The sequence below is a fragment of the Hippoglossus hippoglossus genome, chromosome 9 (assembly GCF_009819705.1).
Source record: "Hippoglossus hippoglossus isolate fHipHip1 chromosome 9, fHipHip1.pri, whole genome shotgun sequence".
Classification (NCBI taxonomy): domain Eukaryota; kingdom Metazoa; phylum Chordata; class Actinopteri; order Pleuronectiformes; family Pleuronectidae; genus Hippoglossus; species Hippoglossus hippoglossus.
The window spans coordinates 15,506,951-15,520,573 of record NC_047159.1 but is presented as its reverse complement, the minus strand read 5'-3'; the positions used below and the strand labels follow the sequence as shown (position 1 = coordinate 15,520,573).

The 13,623-nt window shown below is 44.0% G+C and overlaps 1 protein-coding gene across 3 annotated transcripts in view; it reads right to left on the bottom strand.

Moving 5' to 3' along the window:
• The window catches only part of kiaa0825 (KIAA0825 ortholog), a 118,968-nt gene that overhangs the window by 95,238 nt on the left and 10,107 nt on the right, over positions 1-13,623 (bottom strand). For all 3 annotated transcript variants that reach the window (XM_034595290.1, XM_034595291.1, XM_034595292.1), the window contains exons 3-7: positions 11,237-11,408; positions 10,590-10,784; positions 10,199-10,384; positions 9,630-9,957; positions 12-179 (exon numbers count right to left, since the gene is read on the bottom strand). In XM_034595290.1, the coding sequence (XP_034451181.1) occupies positions 12-179; positions 9,630-9,957; positions 10,199-10,384; positions 10,590-10,784; positions 11,237-11,408 (1,049 nt within the window). The remainder of the gene's footprint in view (positions 1-11; positions 180-9,629; positions 9,958-10,198; positions 10,385-10,589; positions 10,785-11,236; positions 11,409-13,623) is intronic.

The window sequence follows — 13,623 nt, the reverse complement described above, 5'->3', positions numbered from 1 at the left end:
TGGATTCGTACCTTTTATACAGGGAGCGTCTCCTGTACAGTTAATGAAGATAGTGTGAGTGACCAGCTCTCTCACATTGCTCTCAAACCCCAGCAGAGTGCAGGCCAGCTGGGTTAACGCCCTCAGCTGGTGGGAGGTTAGACTGAAGCTCCTATTCTTCATGGGGAGCTCCATCGGAGCTGTGAAGAGAGAAACAAAACCAAAAAAAAAATGATCGTAAAAGGGGAAAGAGACAAAATAAACTGAGCATGTGCATAAGAGAGAGAGAGAGAGAGAGAGAGAGAGAGAGAGAGAGAGAGAGAGAGAGAGAGAGAGAGAGAGAGAGCGCTGCACTACAGTTTACAGTTGAGCAAAGCAACAGTCTCATGGAAATAGGTTTTCAACCCAACCTCCCAACCTACACGCACTCATCAGAAAACACCCCCGTGCTGAAGTCTTGCCGCGCACGACACCTTTTATAAATATCGACCCATTCATGTTTTCCCAATACACAGCATAAACAAAAGAGACAGTGAAAAAATATGCAAAACTTTGCTCCCTGAGAAGTCACACATGCACATTCTTCTCTCCCGGCACAAAACTTTTCTCCCCCTAACCCGCCGATGACCCCCTCGGCAAATATGGATTTCCCATTTTGGAGGCTGCCAAAGCCATCACCCAGGGGATGTTCCGCATTAAGCCGGAGAATGGGCGGCTGGGAGATGCGTTGCCATACTTCCAGACACATGCACAAATACTTTTGTGTGTCCGCTTAAATGAGCTCCTCCACTGCAAAAGCATTTGGGAATGGATGAACTCGGTATTAGCCTTGACTCTGAAAGCACAGAGATGATTGAGCGTTGAGAGGGAGAGAAAGAGGAGTGGGGCCCGTTTCAAATAATTGTAACATTATTGCCTCTGGATCCTAATGTAATTTTGCCATATTGTTAAACAAAATCTGACAATATGACAACACACTGTCCCTAAGGATGCCTGGTTTAATCATGCATGAGGCTCGACTCGGTGTGTGTGTGTGTCGGCTCTCGTGCATATTTACGTGAGTGTTTGTGAGTGTGAGTCGATGAGTTTGTGTGTGTTTGTGTTTGTCGAATGAGCGCACACGTGTTTATGTGCATGTTATGCCGGTCATTATAAATAACTTGATTTGTAGAAGACACTTTCACACACATTTGCACATGTCAGTCTTGCAGGATAATTGCCACACTGCAACCAGACTCTGTGGTCACCACGGAATATAGTCTGACCTTAAGTTTGTTTGTGTTTGGAAGTCTATGTGCATGCATGTATTTATGTGTATATGTTAAGTGTGTGTGTGTGTAAGCATGTATGTAATCACATGCGAATAGTTGTGTAATTATTTGTGTGTGTGGTAAAATGTTTGTGCATGCATTTGTGCGTATGTATAATTAAGCTGCATGGGTCCGCAGCTCGGCACCTCCTCTGTAATGGGGTCCAGTGGGAGTCTGTGTCCTCGATCACCTCATACTGCATGTTTACACGCGTGACCTGGCTGACACCCACATGCCAGCCTCTCTCGCTCCAGCTTGCACATTGACCCACGCACCCGCCGCCGATCACGTCTATTTCTGAAGTCACCGGCAAATCAGCAGAGTTTTCCGTGCCTAAACACAGGGGCAAACTAAAGCTGTCAACAACTCAAGAGTAAACAGCCTAAACCGGATAAGACAGGGACACATTTGAGGGGGAGCTGTGGGATTCTCTAAAAGCTATCACTGTAAAAAGCAACCCTCCCCACCTTCTGTGGGGCATTCTTTGGAGCACAGCCACCATTAACCAGCACTTCATCTGGAGCATCAGCCTTTTTGCAGGGCATCATCTCTGTGTGTCTTCTCCCTCCCCATTCATCCTATTCATTCCCTCAACCTGTGACCCCATGACTGGTTCACTGGCACATTAAGTTACACTCTAAGTAGTTGCACATGACCTTGATGTTTAGCAATGCCTCAGCCTTTCATCAAGCTCTGCCGCCCGGGCTATATATGTATTTATAGTCACCTCCCAAGCCAAATAGCCTTATAGCCATGGCAGTGTAGTACACAGCCATCTAAACCTCATTATACCTTTGTCACAACAGTGAGGCCAAATGGAGGCTCTCATAGCCAGTTGATGGAGAGGGTGTGCTTAAAAGCACCCAGGTGTGTCATATAGCATAGAGCAGAGCATGTCTCACAGAGCAGCATGAGGGGGGGCACTAGCAGGCAGGAGAGTTCAACCAGAGGTCAGTGTACTGAGAATCAATAAAGGAGGCCTGGTGCCGAAAGCTGGGCAAAAAAATGATATGTGAAATTATATAAGAGCCTCTCCATATGACATTAGAGTGGGCGGATGTTCTTATAAACAAAAAGAAAATCAATGGTTAGCCACATCGTTGTGATAACCATAAAGCAGTATGAATCTTATCAGTCGCCCTCGAAGCAAACAAGCATGCCACGCAATGTGTCATTCAATAAAATGTGTGAAATAGAAAACAGTGTATGTGTGTGGGTGGGCTTTATGTTTCATATGGAGCAGAACCGTGAAAAAAGAATGTCTGAAAATACCAAACTCTGCGGGTCTACAGTGGCCAGTTTCACTTTGTAGCTTTTAACAATGACAACAATGTAACACAAAAGGGGGGGGGGGGGGGGGGGGGGGGGGGGGGGGGGGGGGGGGGGGGGGGGGGTGGGGGGGGGGAACAAACAGAGCAGGTATTTTTGGCAAGCCATCAGTTTTCTCCTTGTCTGTCTCTCCTGTGGGTTCCACCATCAGCTCCACAGCACACACACACACACACACACACACACACACACTGCTCTTGACTGGCAGGGAACAGAGAGATAGGCGAGAGAGGAGGAGATCTAGGGGAAGGGAAAGGGGTGGTGGTTAGGGATGAAAACATGAGGAAGAGAGGGAGGGAAGGAGAGGGAGGGGCGGGATAAGGGAATTCCCTTAGCAGTTGTTATTGATTCCGGTGTTTACGGGCGAATAGTTTAGTGCCGTTTACAAAACAGAACAGATGCAGCCAGTGAGCAAAAAGGTAAACAATTGCTGTGTGGCGGGCTGCCAAATCCCCAGTCTGATGTATTAAACTCGTGGTGAAGAGCATTTCCCCTTTGGCTGCACTTATTGCCACTTCATTTCCTCCCCGCTCACACTCTCTCTTTCTTGTTCTCTCTCTCTTCTGCGTTGTTCCCTCGTTTATCTGTAGAAGAAGAAGAAGAAAAAAAAGTAGAAGGGCGTATGAGGCGCTTTTTGCCGTCTGGCCATTTTCTGTCCTTCTCTGACCCAGGAGGCCCAGTTCTTCCTAACAGAGCCATTAGTAGGGGGAATTGCATGTGTCTGACATGGCCGAAAACCAATTATTAGACACTTTCTACCAAATGATGCCCAAGTCTTTTGGGAATGGGCAATCATGCAATAATTTAGCCACTGATTTAATTTCTCTCCGGCACAGCATCTCTCCCCCTCTCATCCTCTCTCCTACGTTTTCCTCTCTGTCTCTCATTCTGTCTCTCTGTAGTGTAAATCAGACCATCACTGGGGTGCTCTGCCTCTCTCTACCCGTCTGGCCTCTCTTATCATTGGCTCACAATATGGGAAGTTTACTCTGTTCTTGCAGACGTGTTTGTTGTACAATGACCTCTTGGTGATGTAGACATTTGATTACATCAGATCCAAAGAGTGAAGGAACAAAGGAATTCAGAAGGCAAGTACTTTTAGAAGACACTTTACATATATTGCATGAAAAACATGACACTTGAATTGACAAATAAATAAAGTTTTTAAGTGCAAAGTTGTTTTGTTTTATTTCTGTCCTGGCAGCTACATATTTGAAAAGTTGTTGTTGACTAAGATCTATTTGATTCAGTCTCAAAGAGATTTATACAGACAATAATTGAACAACCTGGAAATACAACCATGTTTGTTCGGACACAGTTTTTTGCAAGAATCCTAAGATTCCATTTAATTTCATAAAAGACTGATGTCATACCAGATGTTGTAACCAATGTGATGCAACTACTAAAATGTATATCCCAATCCATAAAAACATTTCAATTTATTCATCCAAAGATGCTTCCATCCAGAGACCAGGGAAGAACCCATTAAATGTTGCTGTGGATCCGGTTAAAGGGGGAGATCCAGGGAAATATCAGAAATATTAATGGTGTTGAGATCTATGACTTGAATGCAATTTGGTGCAGATCACACAACTACCTTTTTCCTCATTAGAGCTGGACAGACGTGCTGTATTGTTTGGCCTTGGCAGAGGTATGCACTCCATTGAGTTCCATTCTAATGTCTTATTTTTCAGTGCTGGCACATGTATTCATTAATTTGTTTAACTCTCTGAAAGAGTAGGCGATTTATTTCATGTGCGTAACATTGTCAGACCAACAATGGACAGCTGGAAAAAAAACTGTATGCAGCAGCACCGGAAAGATTCTCTTTTTTATGCCAAAGATTCTACATCCTTGTCAAACCTGGTGTCTACATTACCCACAATGCAGCTTCGATATTCAGGTATAGGCTAATATCAGCTGATGTGGCCTGAATCCTCAAACTTGAGATTTTGAATAGAAGAGGATCAAGTACTGACCCTTGTGGGACTCTACAAGGCACAGTGACCTGGCTGGAAATTAAATACCCAAATGAAAAAAATGTAAACAGTTCCTGTATCAGTAGTAACAGGCCTAAATGTAATGTAATGTCAAAGAGTTCCTGAACTTAAATGTTCACACAAAGAAGTTCTGCCTCGATAGAGCATGAAACATGACTCACCATAACTCTCCTAGAAGTTTCACCTGCAGTGGCCACTATGTGCTGTCAGAGATCGGCATTGATACAGATGCTAAACACTACAGCCAGGCACCTTAAGTATCAAAATGGGCTGGTCAATAAAACTTTGTGTTAGTGTAAATATATGTGTACTTGTGCACCACTTCATTCTTATTGCGGGGCTTTAGGCAGTGAGTGTAATGCTTTGGCTCTTGAGCACTTCTGTGTGTTTCTTTTTGTGGATGTGTTTTCTGTGCACCCAAGCCGCCTTGTGTGCTCATCTCATAGGGTGTCAAGCAGGGTCGTGTGGATCGTGTGGGTGCCTTGGGGTGCTTCAGTGCATGTTTGTGTAAGTATGTGGGTAGAAGGATGCTATGAGCCACTGTGGACCGCCTGCCAGGCCCTGTGACAGCTGGGGTCCTCTTCGTCAGTTGCGGCCCACTGCTCGCTAAGACAGCCTTATTATGGGAGGCCTCCTGCTGTGATTCCCCAACACACACTCTGACACGTGCATGCACACATACACACACACAGACACACACACACAAACCACCCGAGCCCCAGTCTCTTGTGGCACTATCCCTGGGTGCTGTCCAACCAGTCCACAGCAGGGGCCACCTGCCCTTCAAAGAAGGGGAAAGTAGCATTATTTGATATCTCAATTAAGTCGCCTTCCCAAGGAGGAGGTGTAGCTGTGATTGTGGTGTTTTTGTGGTGACAGAGAATCAGGACAAGCCTTCTCCTGCTTTATAATTGTTTCTCTATTCTCCTCTGTGTCTGTCTTTGTTTTTGGCTCTCTTTGTGGGGGAAATTGCAGTGACAGTGTGATAGGGGTTAAGATTTCCTTCCTCCGCATACTTGAACCAAGCAGCCTGGCTGAAGAACACGGAGGAATGTATTGTCTTGATGGGAGCATTTCATTAAAACCCACTTGTTTAGTGTCCTTGTTTGCATTATTGTTTTCAAGCCCTAGGCGAATCACACTTACTCTTCATCAGCGCTGGCTGCTCTCAATAAGCCAGCTATTTTTGTATGCGCCTTCTCAATAGAAGGTGCCAGGAAAATGTTCATATCCTTGAGCTTTTCAAGAGTGATACACAAAAGCTATTGTGACCACTCGGAGGAAATGGGGGAAAAAATATTCTCAAGGGCCATGAAACATATTCTTTTCTGTGATTTCATTGGAGCCATGATTTAGAGAAAATGAACACTGACACATACACACACACACACATGAACACAGCCAGAGAGCAAAGAACCAGTTCTTTTCATTAAGATTAGTAAACAACCACTTGCTCTGTGTGGTAACTTTCTTAAACAAGGCCTTATCAGCATCCACAAGGACAGGAAGAGGGCGGCATGAAAAAGAATCACTGCATGTACACAGACACACACACACACACAAACCCTCCTACCTTGCACATAATTACATGGCAGCATGCGGGTGCACGTCCCTGGCTGACAGTGTGTATAAACTCAGGCAGAGATATGATCTAGTGAGGAGCTGCTCTTATTAAATATTAACAAACGCCATTCCCAAGTAGCCTCAATCCCCACAAGCACCTCCAATGCCAGTCAGAGCCTCAGCCTAGCTATCTCGCATCACTACAGAACCTCTCTCCCCGCTGAATAGGCTGCTGTGCTTTCTCTAAGAAAGAGTTCAAAGAGCCAGAAAGGGCGGGGAGGGGGGGCGCGCGGTGGGGGTGAATGTGCTTGCTATACATGTTCTAACTCAATCCTTTTTTATCTATAGGGAGCTGCCAACGTCGTCATATGGGGAAATTAGTGGAAGTGGAATTCAAATCATTGCTATCAGAATGGGGCTGCAAAGTGTTTGAACAGAAACTCACAACCTCGACTTCACCCCTGTGGTCGATTGTTGGGGAATAGATTGTGTGTGTGTGTATGCAGAGAAGTTGGAGTGGAAGCTTTTGATGTCCTACAAAAACACGGATCTCCCATGCATGCATATGCAAATGACAGATGCCATATGGAAATTTAATAGCGCATTTTTAAAAGGGAGGTATTAAATGACTCTTGATCACGCAATTTTCTGTGTAAGCTTGCAATTAGTGCACACGCCGGCATCAACTCACAGACAAATGGGCAGACATATGCACATGACACATGCTCAAAGGTGATTGAAAACACGTGCACACATGCACACTCAACCACAGAGCCACTCACTCAAGCGCTGGAAGAAAAAGGTAACATACTTAAAATGTGCTATAGCACATGGTTTTGGAAATAGTGGTTTGTCTGCTCTGGTGTCATCTCCTCCAACTTTATCCAGATTCTGGTCACTAATATTTGTGTTAACAGGAGCAATAACTGGCTAAAATGTGTAATTCGATAACTAATATGTAAGTATAACTAATATCATAAATTAAATATAATATAATAAACTAATATAACTTATTCTGTTTTAATTTACAAAGTCTTGAAGTTAGAGAGTTGGATGATTGTTGAAAAGTATGGATGGCCTTCAACATGCATTTTAGTGTAAGGGTGCTGAAAAAATTTAAATTTCAGTATTTTTATTTTATTTTGGCAAAAACCATCACACTCTCTCACACACACACACATGCACACACACATGCACACAGAAACACACACACACGCCAACATGCAGCCTTGGCCCAACCACTCGCCTGCAGACTCAGTGAGGTGTGTCAGTGAGGTTTAAAGCCTGTATTGTTCCTGACCAGCCAACCTGTCGAGCACACTCCCCAGTCTCACTGCTCACCCCATTACACTTGGAAAACTACAGGAAAATGGGGAAAAGACAAGAAAAGAAAAGGAGAGAGGAAGTGAACGCGGGAGGGATGGAGGGGGAAAAAATGGGGGGTGGTGGGGGTCGGGGAGCGGGGGCTGAGACCCTTCACATCTGTCTAGGTACAATGTCAGAGCCTACCTTTGAGTCGGTGGGGTTAAAAGAGGAGGCAGATCTCGCCATGAACGCTGTTAAATGGTTCAGTGGTTTGACAGTGGCTGATGCTACAGACAGTGCTGCTCCCCTGGGAGCCCGCACAGTCTCCCCGGCATGGCTCTTATCAAAATATACCTACCGCCTGCCTCTTGTGCAGAAATAAACAATAACACAGCGGGGAAGGAGCAAAGGAGATCTAAAGAGTCATTGGATGCTCACAATCACTTTTTTTTTGAAACCACTGTTATAATTGTCTTGACAATTATGGGCGTAACATATAGTATAGACAGTAAAGTGTGAAAGCAGATTATGCATTAATGTTCAAGCTTTGGCTCTTTAGGAGCCACGGGCGTTTGGGTGGTGGATATTCTTGAGCTGTTTTGGGGGGGGGGGGACTTAAAACACGAACAACACAAAAATGTAATCCCAGTTGTAGCCCTCAAAGCTGTGTTGCAGCTGATAGTCAAACACACACACATACACAAACACACACACACACACACGTAAAACCAGCACAGGCAAAACTGCTCCATTTTACGATCATTACACAGCACGGGTCCCCCGCTCCCTTTGGAGCCGTGTTCTGCCTCCGGTGCTACATTTGACGGTTTGTTGAGCGGCACGTAGGTGTGTAGCCTCCGCCACGTTACGTGATCAAACAGCCCAACTGACGCATGGCCAATTATCCTGGCTGCCTCCTCTCATCTCACGTTTAAGGAGAGGCAAAGTAAAAACCAGAGAGGGAGATGGAAAGAGAGAAATGGAGGGAGGGAGCGAGTGGAGGAAAAAAGAACCAAGGCTGGTGGTGTGTTTATCGAAGAATGGCAGATGTAAAAGCACTCCTCTCCCCGTTCCGCAGGGAAACTGACATGTGCACCATTTCTAAAAAAGTAAACAATGGCTCAGACACTTTTTTTCACTGTGAATCTTTACCCTCAGCAAGCCGTAAATAGGCCAATATGAAACAAACAAAGAATAGGGGAGAAATTAAGTATCAAAAGTGACACAGCGTGTGAAGGTATGCGCTCGTCTCGAGTCCCAGTCTATAACATCGCCGCATGCTCCGTCACAGTGACACATTCTGCATTAGAGGCAAATATTAAAAAGTACTTCTTTATATTGTTCTTTTTTTTCCCTCTCAAATATTCATCCCACTGTGTAACAAGGTCAGGAGAAAGTTGAACCTTGCTTTAAGCCGTGTGCCAACTCTTTCTCAGCCCCCTGCTGTTCTCACTGCTCAAAAGTAAGAGGAAGGTTGCGATTAATCAGTTTCCCTTCTGCACCTTAAGGTCATGGGGTTGTGTGAAGGTGCTGCTGCTGCTCTGCCCTTCTTGTGCTTTGTTTTAATAAACTTTATTTTGTAAAGAGGATAAAAAAAAACTATGGTTGTCAACACTAAAATCATTTTTGCCAGGATGGGACAGTTCCTGTAGCCATAGGTTCAAGGTAAAGAAGTGAATTAACTCACTGTCGCCAGACCGTGAACATAGCTTGGACCTCTCTTGGGATCGGGGTCACCTCAGTCAAGAATAAAGGATGTGGTAAATAGTGTTTAGAAGTAGTTTTAAAAGAAGCCTTGGCCCGGTAAATGCTGCTCTTCTCTTTTTGTTGGTAAAGAGGAAAGTGAGGCAGACAGGAAAGAGGGCAGTAAAAAGAAAGCAATTACAATGGGAACAGCAGTTACTGACAATCACTTACAGAGGCCTTGGCTCTGGCTCAGATCACTGCACACTACAGTTGCAAAGTAGCAGAAAAGTAAAAATGGAGAGGAGAGGGAGAAAATCTTGACATTATTGAGGAGCAAAAAAAAACAGAAGGAAAGAAAACAGCAGCGAAGCACATCTACATGTATACTCTGAGAAGCATAAGGAGAGAAAAAAAAGAAATTACTATCAGATAAAAATATCCAAAAAGAGCATCTTACCCACAGTTGCACGAGACCTTGCTGAATATTTTTTTATCTTGCCGCTGATCGTGGTGTTGTCCCTCAGGGCCATCTCACACTCTCTCTCCACCAGCGAGGCCAGTTCTCGGGCCACGGTGCCGAAGTAAGCTGCGTTAAGGAAGCCGAGGACGGTGTGCGGCTCTGTTAGTCTGGAAAGGACTTGGAGCTCCTCGGTGAGCGCTTGAGTGAGAGCTGGGATCGCAGAGTGGAAACCCAGAGCCAGTCTGTCAAAGCCGTGAGTCTCCCTGCCTGGGCTGGAGCTCAGGGTCGAGTGCAGGATAACCTGCACAGATTGGCTTCTCAGGCCCTGGATGAATAAAATCAAAATAATACTGTCATCGAAAAATCACTTGTAGACAACTGTAACGTACTGGTTCTGCAAATTGACAGTATTCACCTGCAATTTACTAAAACAACTACATTCCGAGTTCATGACTCACCTATGGTGGAAATTTGTGTTCAAACACAAATTGTAATTTAATTCATTGATAAATTTATAAAAAATTTAAAATTAAATTCCTTTAACGCATTTTCATATCTTCCAGTACCTGGTAATGTGTGAGCACTTCAGATTCAGGATAAAGACATAACAGCTGCTGCAGACACTGGACTCGTTCAGGGATGGAGAGAATAGACATTTGTGTGGGTCCAGGATGTTCTGGACTGTGGGAAGACAGCCGGTCCAGCAGGTGGCAGCGTAAGTGGAGACGCACGTCATCCCATACCTCCTGGAACTTAAAGAAATGATAAAATGAAGGGTAAGTTCGAAAATAAATTAAAGAAACAACAACAATCCATTAAGGACTTATATGAATTATTATCTTTTGTGGTAGCTTAGTACATTTTCATTTAAAATAGATTCAGCTGCTAAATTACCCATTCAATAAATTAACCCAATACCAAATTAAATATAGGGAGGTATCAAAATTGGTGTATTACCTCTAATGAAGCGTCATCTCTGACTGTGTGTACCAACGGGATGGAGGAGGCGGTCGGGTGAGGGTGATGAGAGGAAGATGAGGAGGAAGAGGAAGGGGTACAAGGGAAGCAGACGCCACACTGGGAAGAGAGATGTAGCAGGAGCTGAAGGGTCACCTCCTCTCTCCCCTCTTCTTCAGATCGCAGGTACTGTTGCTGAAAGAGAGAGAAAGAGAAAGAGAAAGAATGAAGATGTTTATTTCACTGAGGGAAGAAGAAAAAGTTCCTTATGGTGAGTAAAAATCACAACAATGCAGAACTGATCCATCCAGTCAGAGTGTGAAGGGTCCTCAAAATATATTAACCAGCTATGGGGTTTTCTGTTTTGTTAATAAACAGGGCTGCAGATCAACTGATAGTTAAATGCTAATAACAGAATATTGTTGCAGTTAATTGGAAAATTGAGGATAATCAGGGATGTCAGCACACTGATAAAATCATAATCATCAACATCATCAACCACAATCAGTTATCAGTCTTCTAGATTCCTCATTTTAATAAAAACGACTATTTTGCTGTTTCATTATCTGTGAAATATCTAAAACAAAAAGCATTATTATTATCATCATCATCATCATCATCATCATCAGTGAGTGTTATCATATTACCAAAGCTCTGAGGAAGTCCATGAACTCTTCATGTCCTGCAGTGATAGGCCTGACACTGTTGTTCATTCTGAGGTTGAACCACTGGAGGCACTCTGACGGGCTCGGCGGGCATTCTCCTGCCCGGGAGGCTCCCATTTTGGCCTGGATCTCCTTCAGCTGCTGTTCAATGCTGAGTGGACAAGATGAGTAAGTCTGAGAGTTATAGAAATAAGCAAAATAACTGCTAACTTACAAAACACAGTGGTCATTGTGTGTGTTTTCTGCTTGTATTTAACCCCGACACCAACAGAAAGGAATAAAATGCAGAAAGTGCCGGCCCATCTGATGATCTCCTATGTGCGTGTTTACCAGCACAAAGTCAACATGTTCCTGTTCATCTAAACTCCTCCTCTACCCCAGTTGTGACTGAACAAGACTGTCAGAATCTGCTGGGTCCAGTGAGGAGACTGTTGAAAGATTACGTGCACCCGAACATACCCAGGGGATCAACACAGGAAACCAGTCACCCCACAACCACGCAAACACACGTACACCACACTGAAGACAAACACGGACCCGGCACAGCACAGCACATTTGGATTTTCCCCTCACTCTGTGTCGTGACAGATACCGGAGCATCAACAGTAATGAACACAGACGTCGATATATCAGTGTGTGAGTGCGTGCTAAGCATCTGGTGTGAAGTGGTGTTACAGGCATTGGCAGGCATCTGAGGCGCACGCCTCTTGCCGTCTCACGTCTTACTCTTCCCTTTGACACACACACACATACACACATACACATACACACATACACACACACACACACACACACACACACACACACACACACACACACACACACACACACACACACACACAAATAACACAAACACAGCTCTTTTGATTTTAACAGACACTGCATCAGCTATTCCATTTTCCCCTTTAATATGACAGATTAGAAATGACATCTTTGGGCTCGACATGTTAAGTCATTTCCATGCAAATCTATGCATATATATGTATCGATGTAAGACTCTGTGTGTGTGTGTGTGTGTGTGTGTGTGTGTGTGTGTGTGTGTGTGTGTGTGTGTGTGTGCGGCGGAGGGGGGGTTAACATACCTGCATAATTAAACATGTTATGGTGTCGTGAATGTCGCTTTTGTGTCCATGTGTGACTTTGTGTTCATAGGTGTGTATTGTGCACAATGTGGAATGGGTGTGTGTGTGTGTGTGGTGGTGCATGCTGACAATTTATAAATTGGACAATCGACCTAAGAAAAGAAGATGAATGACAATGACAAGATCAATGAATGACAGTTTGAACCTCACAGTACTTTTTTGACAGTTTTGGTAGCTTTTTAAAACAACTCTTGTATTATCAAATAAACATTTCTAATTTCTACCCACCCACCCACCCACCCACCCACCCACCCACACACACACACACACACACACACACACACACACACACACACACACACACACACACACACACACACACACACACACACACACACACACACACACACACACACACACACACACCTCCAATGTCCAATACACCTGGACTGCTTCTCATAACCAAGAACAATGTGTGCAATATGTTGTCTTTAAACTGTACATTACAATACACCATGTCTGTTATGTTACCTATTTTCTAATTATCAGTACCTGCAATGATTCTCATGTGTGTTTCCATATTATTTACCTATTTGTTCAAGATGTTTAAATTTCATTCAGTTGTGTGCAATATCCTAATGTCTGTTTGTACCATATTCACCTGTTTATTCTTTTACTTATTTTTACCTTTTTACTTTAGACAGATTTTGTACCATCCTCAATTACATTCGTGAGCTGGATCCAATGTAATTTCGTTCTACTGCCCACTAGTGTGGTGTGAATGGAAATAAAGTGAATCTTGAAGCAAATAATCAATAGATAATGCAAATATTAATGAGTAACCATTACATATCTGTCTCCCAAACGCTTGTGAGTGTGTGTGTGCATGAAGCCAAAGTGCTTTTTCTTTCCTCTGTCAGACAGCTCATCCCCGACTGCAGGTCTATAAACTGCCTCCTGCCTGCTCCTGGGCCATGAACGCATCCAGATGTCTTACAATGGCAACACATTAAATAACCGTTCAATCTGATACACTTTGGTTTCAGTGGGGGGAAAAACGGGGAGGGATAAAATGTTATAGACTGTTTCAAACCACTATCCTCTAGATTGAACACCGCCTAATGCTATACGGTGCTCTCCTTAAACTACTTCTTCCTCTTTGGGTCAAATGATGCATCTCACTTTACTCTCTTGACACCAACTTGCTGACGGAGAGAAACTCTGATACAGTTGGTGTGTTTTTTTTGTGTGAATCACAAGTGCAGAACTTTTAAAAGACTTTGTCAT